The sequence below is a fragment of the Salmo salar genome, chromosome 02 (assembly GCF_965601325.2).
Source record: "Salmo salar chromosome 02, fSalSal1, whole genome shotgun sequence".
Taxonomy (NCBI): Eukaryota; Metazoa; Chordata; class Actinopteri; order Salmoniformes; family Salmonidae; genus Salmo; species Salmo salar.
The window spans coordinates 37,830,915-37,849,312 of NC_138292.1; the positions used below are offsets into that span (position 1 = coordinate 37,830,915).

The window sequence follows — 18,398 nt, forward strand, 5'->3', positions numbered from 1 at the left end:
AAACAGTATCACAGGTTAAACTATGGTTCTGTATTGTTCAGAAACAACTTAGTTGTCTGATTTTTCAGAAGTACAATTGATGCGGCATAGCATCTATAAAGGTAGGACACTATTAATAAACACAACAATCCTCAGCAGAAGGAGGCGATAGTGTTACACAAATCACAATATGAATGAGTGTTTATTGAAAGCTGTTGGATAATAACTGGCAAGTCTCTTTATCCTCGTATAGGTGTTTATATGATACACATTTTACATGAGTGACCTCGGTTTAGTTTGGGCAAAAACAAGGGTAGGATAGTATACACATACCGGTCCCACTTTAAAGGAAGTACAACTTGTAAAGGCTTTATATAGCATACATAAGCACTACATAAAGGCTTCACAAATAATCTATAAGCATATGTCATATTCTATAAATGTAAAAACATACAAAGTGTGTAATGTCACATTTGGCAATTCACCCTACAGTGATAATGGTTATGTCACCCTTTATGCATCAGTTATAGAGTATGACAGATGCTTAGATGATTTGTGAAGCGTTTATGTGGTGCTTATGAAGCCTTTATGTATGCTATTTAAAGCCTTTTTAAGTTGTACTTTGTTTCAAGTGGGACCCAAATATCTTACATTATGATTAAATATCTCAAAGGAATCACAGATGTTGGTGTACTGTAATGTATTATGCCAAAATCAAACATCCTCTATTAGACCGTCATTGTAAATAAGAATTTGTCCTTAACTGACTTGCCTAGTTAAACAAATGTGAAATAAAATACAATCTAAAAAAATGACACTGACAGGCTTTTGAACGCTGTGTCTTCCAATTCTGTCAACTCTTAAATCACACTATTAATGATGCATCAAATAGAGACAATTCCTTCATTAGTAAGCATTAATTCATGCATAATGAAATATGGGTGTGGATTATTATAATTTCCAGGCGTGGTAATATGGGCAGGTGCGTAGGGGGTTCTGGGTAGAGACGCTTCCTGGTTATTCCTAATGTGATTATGAGTGTGGATAGCTTTACTTATGTTAAAATGCTAGTGAATATGTGTATAGCATATTAGCCAATTCACCACGCCAGGGTGTCAGATTGTTAAATGGTAATTTACAGTAGTGGAATAATTCAAGTGATAAAACACTGACAAAAGCTAATGTGTTTATTAACACGTTATATTTCTGTGTTGTTGGGTTTTGACATGGATTAGTGTATGCACACTGTACCTTTTATTCATCTGGTTATTCAAGTTGATATTGTTATCCAAACAATTACTTCAATATGCCGTCAGTACAGTAGGTGGTGTTTTCACACGTCTGTGTGTTTGCGTGTCTAAGGCTGTGGCCACATATTTAATTAGGATTGACAGATTGACATTATAACGCTGACTAATAAAACCATAGAGTAAATATGTCTGTAAATCTAATCAAAGAGTGTGACAGAATAAATAGGACTTCAAATGATAAGACTCCGATGGTATGATGGTACTTATAATTCTCAATATTTACTTTGGTTTCAGGAGCAGATACTGTATATTAATTATCACATGCAGGAAGGGTAAGCATTCAGTTAGCAGCAGTTAGAAGCAGAAAAAAGGTATTACTTATTCTAGCAACAGCTTATTGCTCTCAACATAAGAAAATACATTACAGTCCACAATCAAAAATAATTTGAATGACAGTTACTATGACAATTAACAGTTAGTCTCACAGAAAAAAAAAGAAGTATAACACTTATGTAGTATATGTAATACTTGAAGTACATTCTTTGACGGAATAGATACTGAGGTGGTAAAAGATACTATTCAGATTTAATTAGCTTGAATTTCCTTTAGAACGTCCCGGAAAATCTCCACACACACGTCCCCAGTGGGGTGTCTCATGGATGCCAGCTTCCACGCCTCCTCAAATGTCTCCGCGGAAATACTCGCGCCCACATTTCGGAATATTTCAGCAATCTGAAAAGGAAATGGAGGCGGAAATAAGAATCAGAAGATGTCTTTGACAAATGATTTGCTTATGCTCCGTCCTATTTCAATAACATTTTGTGTCAATCACTTCTCCAATGGCAGAATTGTTCACACCATTATAATTTTTTGAAACAATGTTTTTTTCCTACATTTTGAATGCTGTAACAAAATCCCACAAAACCTCCACATGGTACTGCATGTCCCAGTGCTATTCTATAAAATCTACTAGACCATATCTTTCTTTCTCTCCCTTGATTCTTCAGTGGGTTCATTGGTATTCTGTACCTCCTCTTTGGTGCGGGGGCAGAAGAAGTGCTCCTTGTGGACTCCCCTTAGGGAGTGCAGCGTAGGATACAGGAGGTCAAAGGCCGTGGTCTGGTCACCGTAGTTAGTGCTGTCGCTGACGCGCTTGATCCGCGGGGCCGCCAGGTCGGTGCGCACTGTGGGAGTCCCGTACATACGATAGTCTACGTGGAAAGATTTCATAATTATACAGTGAGAATGTGATTCACACAATGTAGAGAAGCAGGGGAGAAAGGACTACCAGTCCATTGTAATGCAAAGATACAAATGTCAGAAATCGTGTGCTGAATCACGGACAAATGTCCCTCCCTGATTTTTTTTGTTGAGAAGTATGGGAATTACACTACTGTTCAAAAGTTTGGAGTCACTTAGAAATGTCCTTGTTTTTGAAAGAAAAGCAGATTTTTTTGTACATTAAAATAACATCAAATTGATCAGAAATACAGTGTAGACATTGTTAATGTTGTAAATGACTATTGTAGTTGGAAACGGCTGATTTTTATGGAATATCTACATAGGCGCACAGAGGCCCATTATCAGCAACCAACCCTCAAAACACCAGCCTCAACGTCAACAGTGAAGAGGCGACTCCGGGATGCTGGCCTTCTAGGCAGAGTTGCAAAGAAAAAGCCATATCTCAGACTGGCCAATAAAAAGAAAAGATTGCCTAGAAGGCCAGCATCCCGGAGTCGCCTCTTCACTGTTGACGTTGAGACTGGTGTTTTGCGGGTACTATAAGCTGCCAGTTGAGGACTTGTGAGGCGTCTGTTTCTCAAACTAAACACTCTAATGTACTTGCCCTCTTGCTCAGTTGTGCACCGGGGCCTCCCACTCCTCTTTCTAATCTGGTTAGAACCAGTTTGCAATGTTCTGTGAAGGGAGTAGTACACAGCGTTGTACCAGATCTTCAGTTTCTTGGCAATTTCTCGCATGGAATAGCCTTCATTTCTCAGAACAAGAATAGACTGACGAGTTTCAGAAGAGAAGTCTTTGTTTCTGGCCATTTTGAGCCTGTAATTGAACCCACAAATGCTGATGCTCCAGATAGTCAACTAGTCTAAAGAAGGCCAGTTTTATTGCTTCTTTAAAAATCAGTAAACAGTTTTCATCTGTGCTAATAATTGCAAAAGGGTTTTCTAATGATCAATTAGCCTTTTAAAATGATAAACTTGGATTAGCTAACACAACGTGCCATTGGAACACAGGAGTGATGGTTGCTGATAATAGGCCTCTGTACGCCTATGTAGATATTTAATTAAAAATCAGCTGTTTCCAGCTACACAAGTCATTTACAACATTAACAATGGCTACACTGTATTTCTGATCAATCTGATGTTATTTTCAATGGACAATTTTTTGCTTTTCTTTCAAAAACAAGGAAATATCTTAATGACCCCAAACTTTTGAACGGTAGTGTATATCAAATTCTTCATGCATCTTTCAGCTAAATATCTATTTACTGTAGTCTGAGGTAAACCTGGACAGTGAAGTGTTACAAGACAACACAATCACAACTGACCAGTTGTAGGGAGACCACCCACGACAGCCCGGATGAGAGAAGAGGAGGTGATGAAGCGGTCCTGGATGGTCCTGGGTCTGTTGAGAGTCTTAGGGGTCTTCAGCATGCTGCCCACCTCTGCAGGCTCCAGGTCCTCCGGTCTGACCAAAGCCTCTGAGGCTGCAGGCCTCACAGGGAGAGCCTCTCTCTGCATGTTATCTGGGGCTGTGCTGGTCTTACACTCTGAGGTAGAGTTGTCAATCAAAAGGGAATAGAATTACCGCCAGTCCACCAATCACAGAACGTTGACTTGAATGGGAATGAGCCTTCTAGTAATTATATTTCTTTGTTTAGACACTGTAACTAACCACTGGTCAGAATGCGCTGCTCCACTTTACTGATGGGCATTTTGTCCTTCCAGTTGAGGAAGTTGGCGAACTCCAGAAAGTTGATGAGTCCGTCTTTGTCCACGTCACAGTACTCCATCAAGTCATCCAGCATCGGCCCACTCAGGTCCAGGTTAAACTGACGACACACGTCGTGCAGGTCCTCCTTGTCGATCACACCCTGACCCTTCTGTGGAGTCGCACACACACACACACAAACGTACGCACGTAGCACACACACAGACAGACTGAACAGAGGTTGTGTCTATCTGAAACTAACATAATATTATCAAAGACAGTACAGTATGAAGATATCTAGAAACTGCTTCTCCAATAGACATCCCAGATCATGCTTGTAGGCGATGTCATTGCGACGTTGGTTAGCTAAGCTCATGCTCAGAAACATCTCATCAGGTCTAATGGTAGTCTCACGCCGAACTGCGCATGTGCAGGCAATCAAATCAAAGGCACTCCTTCGATATTAAGTCGTTTTTTATGAAAATGTGTCACCCACTTTCACAAGGTTGGAGTAATAGCATGGTGAGCTACTTTCGACATTGGCTTGAATCTAGGTTGTTCCTTTAGATTCCAGGAAAATTTGCAGCTAAGGAAGAATTTTTCACTTCTCCCATTGACTTGCAGACCCCAAACCCATGTCTGGTCGGTCGAGTCTGCTTCGCAAAGCTTTCCCGGAAGTATTGCGATGTTGTTCCTGTGGTTTAGAAATTCTGTGATATTATCAAGTTAATACAGTATATACAGTGCATTCAGACACCTTTACTTTTCTCAGATTGTTACGTTACAGCCTTATTCTAAAATGTATTCAAATGCTTTTTCCCCTTCATCAATCTACACACAATACCCCATAATGACAAAGCAAAAACAGGTTTTTAGACATTTTTGCAAATGTATTACACATTTATTTTTAAATCTACATTTACATAAGTATACAGACCCTTAACTCAGTCCTTTGTTGAAGCACCTCTAGTCTTCTTGGGTATGACGCTACAAGCTTGGCACACCTGTATTCGGGAAGTTTCTGCCATTCGTCTCTGCAGATCCTCTCAAGCTCTGTCAGGTTGGATGTGGAGCGTCGCAGCACAGCTATTTCCAGGTCTTTCCAGAGATGTTAGATCGGGTTCAAGTCCGGGCTCTGGCTGGTCCACTCAAGGAAATTCAGAGACTTGTCCCAAAGCCACTCCTGTGTTGTCTTGGCTGTGTGTTTAGGGTCATTGTCCTGTTGAAAGGCGAACCTTCGCCCCAGTCTGAGGTCCTCAGCACTCTGGAGCAGGTTTTCATCAAGGATGGCTCTGTACTTTGCTCCGGTCATCTTACCCTCTATCCTGAATAGTCCCCCAGTCCCTGCCGCTGAAAAACATCCCCACAGCATGATGCTGCCACCACCATGCTTCACCGTAGGGATGATGCCAGGTTTCCTCCAAACGTGATGCTTGGCATTCAGGTCAAAGAGTTCAATCTTGGTTTCATCAGACCAAAGAATCTTGTTTTCATGGTCTGAGAGTCCTTTAGGTGCCTTTTGGCAAACTCCAAGCGGGCTGTCATGTGCCTTTTACTGAGAAGTGGCTTCCGTCTGGTTACTATCATAAAGGCTTGATTGGTGGAGTGCTGCAGAGATCGTTGTCCTTCTGGAAGGTTCTCCCATCTCCACAGAGGAACTCTGTCAGAGTGACAATCAGGTTCTTGGTCACCTCCCTGGCCTAGACGCTTCTCCCCCGATTCCTCAGTTTGGCCGGGCGGCCAGCTCTAGGAAGAGTCTTGGTGGTTCCAAACTTCTTCCATTTAAGAATGATAGAGGCCACTGTGTTCATGGGGATCTCCAATGCTGGAGACATTTTTTGGTACCCTTCCCCAGATCTGTGCCCAGACACAATCCTGTCTTGGATCTCTATGGACAATTCCTTCGACCTCATGGCTTGGTTCTTGCTCTGACATGCACTGTCAACTGTGGGACCTTATATAGATAGGTGTGTGCCTTTCTAAATCATGTCCAATCAATTGAATTTACCACAGGTGGACTCGAGTCAAGTTGTAGACACATCTCAAGGATGATCAATGGAAACAGGACGCACCTGAGCTCAATTTCGAGTCTCATAGCAAAGGGTCTGGATACTTATGTAAGGTATTTCTGTTTTTTTATTGTAATAAATTTGCAAAGATTTCTAAAAACATGTTTTTGCTTTGTCATTATGGGGTATTGTGTGTAGATTGATGAGGATTTTTACATTTATTTAATCCATTTTAGAATAACGCTGTAACGTAACAAAGTGTGGAAAAAGTCAAGGAGTCTTAATACCTTCCGAATGCACTGTATGTTACCTTGTCGTAGTGCCTGAAGGCCTGCAGCAGGGAGTTAAAGTGGTGGAAGTTGACCTTCTTGAGGTGCTGGCGTACAGCACTGACCAGGGCGCGCTGTCTGTCTGTGCCTTTCTGGTACTCTGCTGGAGGGGTAGAGTGGAGAAGGTCACCTGCACCTGTGGAGAAAGTTAAACCAAATTCTTCATCTTCAAACAATAACAAAAGGCTTACATTTTGGTCACCCCTCCAGACTACATTATAGCTTGACCCATTTTTACCAATTTCATACTGGCATTGTAATAGAAAACTCAATATGTGTCCTTTTATGAATATGTTTCTTTTTATTCATTCAAATTTTACTCACCAAAGTCATCTGGCCGCATCAAGATTCCAAATGTATGACCTGCTGGCACTTTCAATGTGTCTGCTATGCTGTAAAAGGCCGGAAACAGAGGAATTAAAGCTACTGCAGTAGCTGGGCATGAGTTGTGCAATACACAGGTCACGAACGTATACATAACAGGCATTTAACTAGATCTGCATTAAAGAGTTAATGTGGTAGACTTACGGGTCATGCACTTTGCCAATCTGTGGCTGTGTCCTTTCCCTGAAGTCATCACATCTCTGAGAAACAAACTTTGCACTGTTATGCCTATTGGAAAAATAGCAGTACACAAATCAACATTTGACGTCATGACTATTGGCAATGCATTGTGTGACACTGAATGGTGATGAGCGATAAGAAGTCAAGTGTTTTGAATAAACATAAGGTAGGATAAGTGCTTACTTCTGAGTATCACACAACCAGTGGAGAGATTTGGAGACACTGCGTCCATCGTTGTGGTGGGGAGTAGGCACTCCGAACCTGCCGTCCTTTCCATAATGGCTCCACTTGTATTTCCTATCAACCTGTTCACCTGGGACACAACACAGTTATGATGGATTTACCCTGGCTAAAATCAAACAGAGAAATATCGACTTGTGTGATTAACCACTGGCTATGGTGTTTCTTCAGAAATGTGTCTGAAAATTATGGGTGTTAAATCAATGTGTAAAACAACATATTGAATAGCATATAAATGACTTTCAAGCTGAAATGAAGTCCCCATTTCAACACTGTCAGAACCAAAGAGACACAAATGTCCACAATACTCACCGACAAAGTAGGCATTGTGGGAGCGGATATAAGACTGGTGTCCCTCCTGAGCCTCTGTCTCCACCTGCTCTGCACTTTTAGGTGGGTTGATAATCGCACCTGCAGCTGCACCTGGATCAGAAGGAACACACTTGTACATGAAGGCTTGTGGATATGTCTTTCTGTCATAATATGAATGTTCATGGTGACACATTGTAGCTTCTAGGGTCTTTATTGTCTGACTCACTTTTGGGGGATTTCACACCAAATGTGGCTTTGCCAGTGTCGAGACAATTTGGAAGCCCAGGGCTCTGATCATGTGACCTGCCCAGGGGGGCTTTTTGATTGGTGGAATACCCAGCTTCACGGAGCTGATGTAACCTCTGTTGATAGATGGTCTTAGGTGGTGGGTTGATCACTAATCCACCCTGTAGGAAATACAGAAACAAATGCGACCATACCAATTCCATTAATTAATGTGTGGATGATCTCTACCATGTTAAATGCATCTACAAATGCAGGATCTTAATTTTATCCAGTTTGCTACAGCAGGAAAACAATCCTGCAGCAACAGGAAATTTGAATTATTATGTGGAATATAATTAATGGACATTTTCTGTAGCATTTGATACATTTTTTGTTAGGGCAAATCAAGTCTGGAAATTAGAAACTTTAGAAGCCTTTAAAACTTTAGAAACACTACAAGTTTGCATTTCCTTTTATGCAGTAAAAATTCTCAGCAACAAAATAGTGATCAAATTAAGATCCTACATCTGTAACATGAAAACCTGAGTCTAGTTAGCTTAAAACTCACTCACTGTACATGTCTGTTTATTTAGGCCTCTACTCACAGAAATAGAAGCTTGGCTGCTCACTCCATGAACTAGAGTACTGGCAATATCAGGGTCGTTGGCTTTCCCATGGAACACTCGGATAGTCCCTGCACCTGGGCGTGTTGTGTTGAGAAACTTCCTCACGACTGGTGGGGTTTGGGGCTTTAAAAGGGAGGTGTGTGAGACAGTGATTATACACCCACACAAACAGACACATGCACTTGTGCACAATCCCCCCCACACATGCTGCTCCTGAGGCAAAAAGGAGAATGACAAAGGACTGCACTGTATATCCCAGGCACATCAGATCCTATTGTATATTGCCATTCAGGACAGTTTGGTAGTGACGTTAATTCAGTCAGTGTGTTGATCTAGCTATATCATATTGATGTTTATTATTTGGCAGCACGATCTCAACTTACCTTGGGTGATATTTCTTGTAAGCAAGTCTTAGCTCTGTCACCAACAGGAATAAGTTTCCCAGCCTAGGTGACATGGGGATATCATAGACATACAGTATGGTAACATGCATTTACAGTAGACCACATCATATACGCATCTCTTGCAAGATAAAATAGTTACCAGCTGAATCAGTCAAACGCAAAGAAATAACTAGGCTACCAAGCCTATTTGCTTGTTACCCTTCGAATATTCGGGAAACTTTCGGTGTATTTCCAGGTGTTGGTTGCATTCCTTTCTATCAAATTCATATCGTTAGCGTATCAACAAGTCGCTATACAAATATGTAGCCTACTCAACACGGGTTTTATATGTCTAGTTGCTAGTTACAATGTTTCATTTTGAAGAGAGAAGCTTAAGATGGCTACTTTGTATCAAATTCCAGGATATTCTGCTAGAATGTTTACCTCGAGTCACATGGCAACCGCCACTAGGAAACCGAGGCTTGGTCTGATTGGCGCTATAATTATAGGCTGACTGTGCAAGTGTTCTAGAATAAAGACACCTTCAATTCTACCTTGTTATAATTACTATGACGGGAAAAAAGGACTCCAGCGCAAAGAGGTCAATCGAACTCGATCAAAAATAATGGAATTGACATGGAAACGCCTGGGGGAAAGGGCCGTGAGGGAAAGATCCCGAATCTTCTCAATGCCCCCCCAGCAAATGTTGCCTACATTTAGGCTACCGTTTGTGTTTTTCACACTATGTTGAGGTAAAAAATTGGACTATAATGCTTGTATAGATGTCAACCTCAACACATGTTCATGTCATTGTCACCAATCAACTGCATTACAGTTAAAAACTACTGACTACCACTACTGATTTCTGCATGCTAGCTATGCTAACCAGTTTATCTGAAAGGGAATTAGCATTTAGCAGTCACTTTTTCTACACCTGAAAAGGGACAACTTCTAAAGCAAAAACAGCTAAATATATACAAATAGGACGTAAGTAACCACATTGTGGGCCTTCTACAATACATACATCATGACGGAATTATTGGATGCAATGGAAACTGTCTGCGTCCCATTTACCTCATCTATGCTGATTTATGTTATGGTGATTTAGAATGTATTGAATAATTAAAGATTTTGTAAAAACTATATATATATATATAATGTAATGACTTGTATTTGAAACTGATAAATGGAAACAATTGTTTCAGACCCAAACTCAGAAATGTTAAATAAACAATGGTTAAATCCCAACCAACCCCAATTAAGAACCTGTATGATTCTGAACATTGCAAATGCATGCCCATGTTTGCCTTTAGCCTACACTTTGGCAGTATGGCATGTTATGACATATGTTACAAAGGTTTTTTTGTGAATTAGAAGGCACACTTGTGTAACATTTCCTCTTTGCCTTATAAAACGATTCGTTTCCCTGATCCTTTCATTAAAGAGCCAATCTGCAGTTGCTACATCGATTTTTGGACTTGTAAATTAATTACATGTATCAATTACTTCTTTAAGAATATAACTTATAAATGCCTATTGAACTTAGTTCAACTGTCGGACCCCATCAGAACCCTAAATATACGTTTGTTTTACTCCAACAAAGTAAATGTAAACAAACGTTGTATAACCTCAAAACATAGTTCAAACTATAACGTTGATACCATGGATGGCCAGTCCTTGTATCCATAGCTCTGTCTATTCATTTGAGAGCGGTTACATTTCTCCAGTCCCATCCCTCAGCTTTTTACCGAAACGGTGGCGGGGTAAACGCGTTGTTGTTTCAAGTGCAGATTGACCCTTTAACACGTTCACAAATTGGAACACGAGTGTGTGATTGGTTTATTCTCAGTGCTACGTAGGCATTCGGTCTATCTGTGCCATGCAAAACAAACGGGAAGTTGGAAGAAGTGGGAAAGTGACAAGCTTTATGAAATTTCTCGCCCTGTGAATATATTTGAGTGCCGACAATATATTTTTGGGAAATCCATTCAGCTACCTAGTTATCTCAGATAGGGTAAGTAGATATCATTCTAGCTAGCTGGCTTACCGGCAGAACTAGCTTGCTAGGCCGAAAGCTATGTTTTGTTAGCTAGCTCACATCAAATAATAAACCAGCAGTTGACCCGTTCTTAATATACCGCTGTGAGTTGATCATTGAAGTGTGTGTAGCTAGCTTCCTAGTTACTAAGTATTTGCGTGTGTGAAGCAGGGTGTGGTGTGGTTCAACCTTATGTAGCTTACTAACAGTAAGACCGATAGCTTTCGTGTACGAGCTAGCTTAGCGAACTAGCTAATTATTCAATATACTGTGTGTAGTTAGCTAGCAGCTAACAGTAGCCACCTAATCTAAATAATTCAAGCTAGTTAGCCAGCTGTAACTGGCTGGCTAGCTAGCGTGAACTAACTAGCTAACCAATTTGTCTAAAACAAGATTGGACCAATGGGTGGGACTGAGAAAGCTAATCATTATTTTTTGACGGACACAGTGCTTGATGATAGCAAGTTTGAGCCGCCATCCTAATTGACTAGCTAGCTAGTCAACACAGTGGTTATTAGTGGGCAAGACTGACGTAACACGAGTTCGACCCACATGTCTTCACTGCAATTATTTTTGGCTAGACATGGGCTTGTTGTGTTTACTTGTTGGGTCAGTTAAGAAATAAGTGTAATATTATCTTTGTAAACAAGTCTAACGTTACTAGCTAATAGCCAAGTGAAAGTCGTCACATTTCCATAGATTGTCTAGTTTTAAGTAGCTACATCCTGTGATTCAATGATATTAGATTGATGATCAGAGACAAATCTAATTGAACAATTTCTAACCAATTAAACGTCAAAGTTGATAATTATGTATTATTTTGTAGTTGTATTTGTTTTCCCCACACTACTTTATTCACTGTGATCTGTTGACAATCTGACATCTCATTTTTGGCAGTTCTAGGAGTGACCATTCAAGTGGTACTTCTGCATCCAGAGCAAGAGACTGGGGTGTAGGACATGGCAAGTAGGGGTGGTGCAACACGACCCAATGGGCCGAACACAGGCAACAAGATCTCCCAGTTCAAATTAGTACTCTTAGGGGAGTCCGCTGTGGGAAAGTCCAGTCTCGTACTTCGCTTTGTCAAGGGCCAGTTTCATGAATTCCAAGAGAGCACAATTGGAGGTAGGCTGATCTGACGTCTTCTATTCATGTGTTAGTGGAATGGACATAACCCAAAACCACTATATTTTTGTCCTGTAGTGATTCTGACTACCTTCTGTAGGTTATGCAATCTCCCATGATATATATATTAGTCCATTGTTGGAAACTGGACAGCCAGCTGTTTTTCTTATAGCCTACTGCAAACAAAATTCTAAATGCTGCAATGACTGTTTGTCCCCTCTCAGCTGCCTTCCTGACTCAGACAGTATGTTTGGATGACACGACAGTCAAGTTTGAGATCTGGGACACAGCTGGTCAGGAGCGCTACCACAGCCTAGCACCCATGTACTACAGAGGTGCCCAGGCCGCCATCGTGGTCTACGACATAACTAACAAAGTGAGTCAGCAGCCGGGTTTATGTACTCTGTCACACATTATAAGAGATTCTTAAATTAGGTACAGTGCATTTGGAAAGTATTCAGACCCTTTCCCTTTTTCCACAGTTTGTTACGTTACAGCCTTATTCTAAAATGGATTTTTTTTAAAATAAAATAATCCTCAATCTACACACAATGTCCCATAATGACAAAGCGAAAACAGGGTTTTAGGCATTAACATGTATTAAAAATAAAAACCAGATACCATAATGACAAAGTGATTAAAAACAGAAATACCTTATTTACATACATTTGAAGTCGGAAGTTTACAAACACCTTAGCCAAATACATTTAAACTCAGTTTTTCACAATTCCTGACATTTAATCCTAGTAAAAATTCCCTGTTTTAGGTCAGTTAGGATCACAACTTTATTTTAAGAATGTGAAATGTCAGAATAATAGTAGAGAGAATTATTTATTTCAACTTTTATTTCTTTCATCACATTCCCAGTGGGTCAGAAGTTTACATACACTCAATTAGTATTTGGTAGCATTGCCTTTAAATTGTTTAACTTGGGTAAAACGTTTCGGGTAGCCTTCCACAAGCTTCCCACAATAAGTTGGGTGAATTTTGGCCCATTCCTCCTGACAGAGCTGGTGTAACTGAGTCAGGTTTGTAGGCCTCCTTGCTCGCACACGCTTTTTCAGTTCTGCCCACACATTTTCTATAGGATTGAGGTCAGGGCTTTGTGATGGCCACTCCAATACCTTGCCTTTGTTGTCCTTAAGCCATTTTGCCACAACTTTGGAAGTATGCTTGGGGTCATTGTCCATTTGGAAGACCCATTTGCGACCAAGCTTTAACTTCCTGATTGATGTCTTGAGATGCTGCTTCAATATATCCACATCATTTTCCTCCTCATGGAGCCATCTATTTTTGTGAAGTGCACCAGTCCCTCCTGCAGCAAAACACCTCCACAACATGATGCTGCCACCCTCGTGCTTCACGGTTGGGATGGTGTTCTTCGGCTTGCTAGCCTCCCCCTTTTTCCTCCAGACATAACAACGGTCATTATGGCCAAACAGTTCTATTTTTGTTTTATCAGACGAGAGGAAATTTCTCAAAAGTACAATCTTTGTCCCCATGCATACTTGCAAACCGTAGTCTGGCTTTTTTATGACGGTTTTGGAGCAGTGGCTTCTTCCTTGCTGAGCGGTCTTTCAGGTTATGTCGATGTAGGACTCGTTTTACTGTGGATATAGATACTTTTGTACCGGTTTCCTCCAGCATCTTCAAAGTCCTTTGCTGTTCTGGAATTGATTTGCACTTTTCGCACCAAAGTACGTTCATCTTTAGGAGACAGAACACGTCTCCTTCCTGTGCTGTATGACGGCTGCGTGGTCTCATGTTGTTTATACTTGTGTACGATTGTTTGTGCAGATGAACGTGGTACCTTCAGGCGTTTGGAAATTACTCCCAAGGATGAACCAGACTTGTGGAGGCCTACCATTTTTTTCTGAGGTCTTGGCTGATTTCTTTTAATTTTCCCATGATGTCAAGCAAAGAGCCACTGAGTTTGAATTTAGGCCTTGAAATACATCCACAGGTACACCTCCAATTGACTCAAATGATGTCAATTAGCCTATCAGAAGCTTCTAAATCCATGACATTTTCTGGAATTTTCAATGCTGTTTAAAGGCACAGTCAACTTAGTGTATGTAAACTTCTGACCCACTGGAATTGTGATAGTGAAATAGTCTCGGTAAACAATTGTTGGAAAAATTACTTGTCATGCACAAAGTAGATGTTCTAACCGACTTGCCAAAACTATAGTTTGTTAACAAGAAATTTGTGGAGTGGTTGAAAAATGAGTTTTAATGACTCCAACCTAAATGTAGGTAAACTTCCAACTTCAACTGTAAGTATTCAGACCCTTTGCTATGAGACTCCAAATTGAGCTCCGATGCATCCTGTTTCCATTGATCATCGTTGAGATGTTTCTACAACTTGATTGGAGTCCACCTGTGGTAAATTCAATTGATTGAACATGATTTGGAAAGGCGCACACCTGTCTATATAAGGTCCCACAGTTGACAGTGCATGTCAGAGCGAAAACCAAGCCATGAGGTCGAAGGAATTGTCTGTAGATACCCGAGATCGGATTGTGTCGAGGCACAGATCTGGTCGAAGGGTACCAAAACATTTCAGCAGCATTGAAGGTCCCCAAGAACATAGTGGCCTCCATCATTCTTAAATGGAAGAAGTTTGGAACCACCAAGACTCTTCCTAGAGCTGCCTGCCCGGCCAAACTGAGCAATCGGGGGAGAAAGGCCTAAGCAAGGAAGGTGACCAAGAACCTGATTGTCACTCTGACAGAGCCTGAGTACCTCTGTGGTGATGGGAGAACCTTCCAGAAGGACAACTATCTCTGCAGCACACCACCGATTAGGCCTTGATGGTGGAGTGGCCAGATGGAAGCCACTCTTCAGTAAAAGGCACATGACAGCCTGCTAAACGACTCTCAGACCATGACAAACAAGATTCTCTGGTCTGATGAAACCAAGATTAAACTCTTTGGCCTGAATGCCAAGTGTCACGTCTGGAGGAAACCTGGCACTATCCCTATGGTTGTGGCAGCATCATGCTGTGGGGATGTTATTCAGCGGCAGAGACTGTGAGACTAGTCAGGATCGAGGGAAATATGAACAGAGAAAAGTACAGTGAGTTCATTGATGAAAACCTGCTCCAGGGGGCTCAGGACCTCAGACTGGGGTGAAGGTTCACCTTCCAACAAGACAGTGACCCTAAGCACACATCCAAGATGGCACAGGAGTGGCTTTGGGACAAGTCTCTGGATGTCCTTGAGTGGCCCATTCAGAGCCCGGACTTGAACTCAATTGAACTTCTCTGGAGAGACCTGAAAATAGCTCCCCATCGAACCTGACAGAGCTTGACAGGATTCAAGTCAAGTGTGCCAAGCTTACAGCGTCATACCCAAGAAGACTCGAGGCTATAATCTTTGCCAATGGTGCTTCAACAAAGTACTAAGTAAAGGATCTGAATACTTATGTAAATGCGATATTTTTTGTTCTTTAATAGATTTGCAAAAATCTCTATGCCTGTTTTTGCTTTGTCATTATGGGGTATTGTGTGTAGATTGTATGAGGGGGAACAAACAATTGAATCCATTTTAGTATAAGGCTGTAACGTAACAATATGTGGAAAAAGTCAAGGTCTGAATACTTTCCGAATGAACTGTATAGCATTAGGTACAGCTGAAGACATTTTATTCAAATTAAGCAGGAGTTTGAAGATTATGCCCTATTTAATAGGCCTAGTTGAGAATCTGAAGAAAAGATTGAAGAAAAAGGCTAGCCTCGTTTTGCTGACATGTTTTCAAGCACTTTTCTGTAGTAGTTATATTTGACAAGTCTAAAATATCCCTATTCATTTAATTTGGTCCTAACAAACCTGTCACATCTAGGGTAATTTTGTTTTAACAAACGAATTGAGGGGCTGTAAATGTTTTGACCCCTAGTTGCACCACACTTTCCCAAACCATCTTTCTGTTCAATGTGTAAATTGATATTTTATGTTGTAAATGGTTCTGATACTTTGTGCTACTATTTTGGCCAAGAGATTAACAAACCTGGTTTAAAAAAAAAAAGAGCAATCCCAATGAGAAATTCTATTTTGATCCCCATGTCTGCTTTTGCTCTATTTGCTGAGACATTTGCTGGGAAGTTGTTAAAACATTGCATTTCATGGAAATAAGCTGTTAAAAGAGCTTGGTTTTGTAACTACAAGTTTTGCACACACATCTTAAGCCAATGTTTGGAGCAGAGCATGACTTCAACTCAGCAATATGATACATCTCGTTGACGAACTCCCCATACATGTAAGCTGGGGAACATTATATCTAATTGTCATATTTTATAGAACTTCTCCTTTAACGAGACCATGTCTTCGATATCCTGCAAAGTCAATCGCATAACCAGGGAATGAAGGGAGTGGTTGTTGTCATTCTTTCGCACGGACATTGTTATTGTCTGACTTCATCTCTCATCCTCTGCTGTTTGCCAGGAGTCCTTTGCACGAGCAAAGAACTGGGTTCAGGAGCTTCAGAGACAAGCCAGTCCAAATATTGTAATAGCGTTGGCTGGGAACAAAGCTGACCTTGCAAACAAACGAGCATTGGATTTTCAGGTTTGTGCCAGTGAATTTGCTATTGAACAGTTTTATTCTCAATGGAGTCATCATATAATTTTACCTATAAGGCAGTTAAACACAACCTTTGTGAAATGATACATCTATATTGACTGATTTTGGTGGTTTTCTTCCAGGATGCCCAGTCATACGCAGATGATAACAGTTTACTGTTCATGGAAACATCAGCAAAGACCTCTATGAACGTTAATGAGATATTCATGGCTATTGGTAAGTGCTTTATGTTCCATGTTCATTACACTTTGATAGAATCTTTGACATTTTCAAACTATCTGATAATAGAAACACAGGTCATAAACATTCTCCCTATTGCTTCACAGCAAAGAAATTACCCAAGAACGAGCCTCAAGCTGCCGGAGCGAACAGTGGGCGGAACCGGGGAGTGGATCTTACGGAGACGGCTCAGCCCGCCAGCCGCTCCTGCTGCAGTACCTAAACCTGGCCCACTCTTCCCACATGCACCTTCCCCCTCTCCTCCTAACTCTGAATAACATCTGGACATGGTGTTCCCCTTCCTGACATCGGACCTTCCACCTCTTGTCCTTTCTCCTTGGAATAGCTGAAGACTCTGTATAGCTGCATTTCTAATACTTTGTTTGGTTTTACTTTCATTTTAAAGTGTATATCAGTATAATGTATGCATGTATCACTACAAGGCCTAAAACATTTTTTTAACTTCAGTTGGAAGACTAACCCCTGCGAGAGAGGTGTGTGTGTGTGTGTGTGTGTGTGTGTGACTGATTCCCTGAAGAGAAAGTGTAACCTAGGTCATAGGGTTATTGGACTGGAGGTAAAAGTGAGTTGAGTGTCCTTCCAACCAAAACAAACAATTCCCCCATTGTGAAATGCCTGGAGATTATGACTGTTTGTACTGAGTATAATAACATTATTGAAGCAGTGTCAGGTAAGGACTATCAAACCAAGCATTCCTCCTCCTTGCACCTGCTGCCGAGACGACGACATCTCCGTCTGCAGAGAAGTTTGGCAGGAACATCCAACGCCATTACACCACTGGCCCACTGCAACCGGTTGAACAGGATTTAAGGGTGGGTTTTGTGATTGGATGGCTGGTGACTCTGCAAGTTTGTCACATCTATGATGACTGCCTTGTGCATCATGGGAAGTCCCTCTTCAAACCACAATATTCTCTGGTTGATACATTGAGACAGTTGGACATGCTCAGACAAGTTTTGTAAAATATCTTAAGACCTAACATATGACAAGTCCTTTGTTTCCCCAAACTGTTATTGTTCATTTATCAACGTAAGTCTTGACTATTACCTATCATCAGTCTGTGGAATATTACTCTGTTATATAGGGTGTTGCAATGTTGTCTTCTACCAATACAGCTTGGAGGGCATAAGCTTGTCAGGAAAGTATCTAGAGATTCCGAACAATTGTACAGTACACCGATGTAGGTCTAGGTCTGCTATGGGTTTGTTACCTTGTCACAAACAAACTGTTTGTGCTAATCAATGGTGGTCTTTTTAAACATGTGTTATTAACAATTCAATTGTATCTCCTGTGTCTTGTTACTTTTCTCAATGGTCTGTTCATATTTGAGAGGACTATTGCATTGCACAGTTGTTGGTTATATTTTAATTGATGACTGGCCATTACAATTTATAAAACTGATGCACGGTCGGCTGCTAACCTATTGCCTCAAACAACCGGTAGTGGCACTAACTGACTGGTAGTCTTTCTGAAGCCAGGTGGATTTAACGATGCCAAACATGACTAGTGAAGGACTGATCAGTTTGAGTGTCAGGGTAAGTCAATAAATTA

The 18,398-nt window shown here is 40.9% G+C and overlaps 2 protein-coding genes across 2 annotated transcripts; one reads left to right on the forward strand and one right to left on the reverse strand.

Moving 5' to 3' along the window:
* Window positions 1-217: 217 nt before the first annotated feature.
* On the reverse strand, window positions 218-9,323 carry efhb (EF-hand domain family, member B). Its single transcript, XM_014164763.3, has 13 exons — window positions 9,086-9,323; window positions 8,867-8,929; window positions 8,463-8,606; window positions 7,859-8,039; window positions 7,633-7,743; window positions 7,264-7,393; window positions 7,045-7,128; window positions 6,841-6,908; window positions 6,498-6,652; window positions 4,143-4,350; window positions 3,796-4,017; window positions 2,259-2,440; window positions 218-1,961 (listed from the first exon to the last, which is right to left on the reverse strand). Exons 1-13 carry the CDS (start codon window positions 9,152-9,154, stop codon window positions 1,815-1,817), a joined length of 1,764 nt encoding a protein of 587 aa, XP_014020238.1. The 5' UTR covers window positions 9,155-9,323; the 3' UTR covers window positions 218-1,814.
* A 1,404-nt stretch (window positions 9,324-10,727) lies between these two features.
* rab5ab (RAB5A, member RAS oncogene family, b) lies at window positions 10,728-17,301 on the forward strand. Its single transcript, XM_014164790.3, has 6 exons — window positions 10,728-10,880; window positions 11,802-12,029; window positions 12,254-12,405; window positions 16,470-16,592; window positions 16,730-16,823; window positions 16,934-17,301. Exons 2-6 carry the CDS (start codon window positions 11,864-11,866, stop codon window positions 17,047-17,049), a joined length of 651 nt encoding a protein of 216 aa, XP_014020265.1. The 5' UTR covers window positions 10,728-10,880; window positions 11,802-11,863; the 3' UTR covers window positions 17,050-17,301.
* Window positions 17,302-18,398: the final 1,097 nt, after the last annotated feature.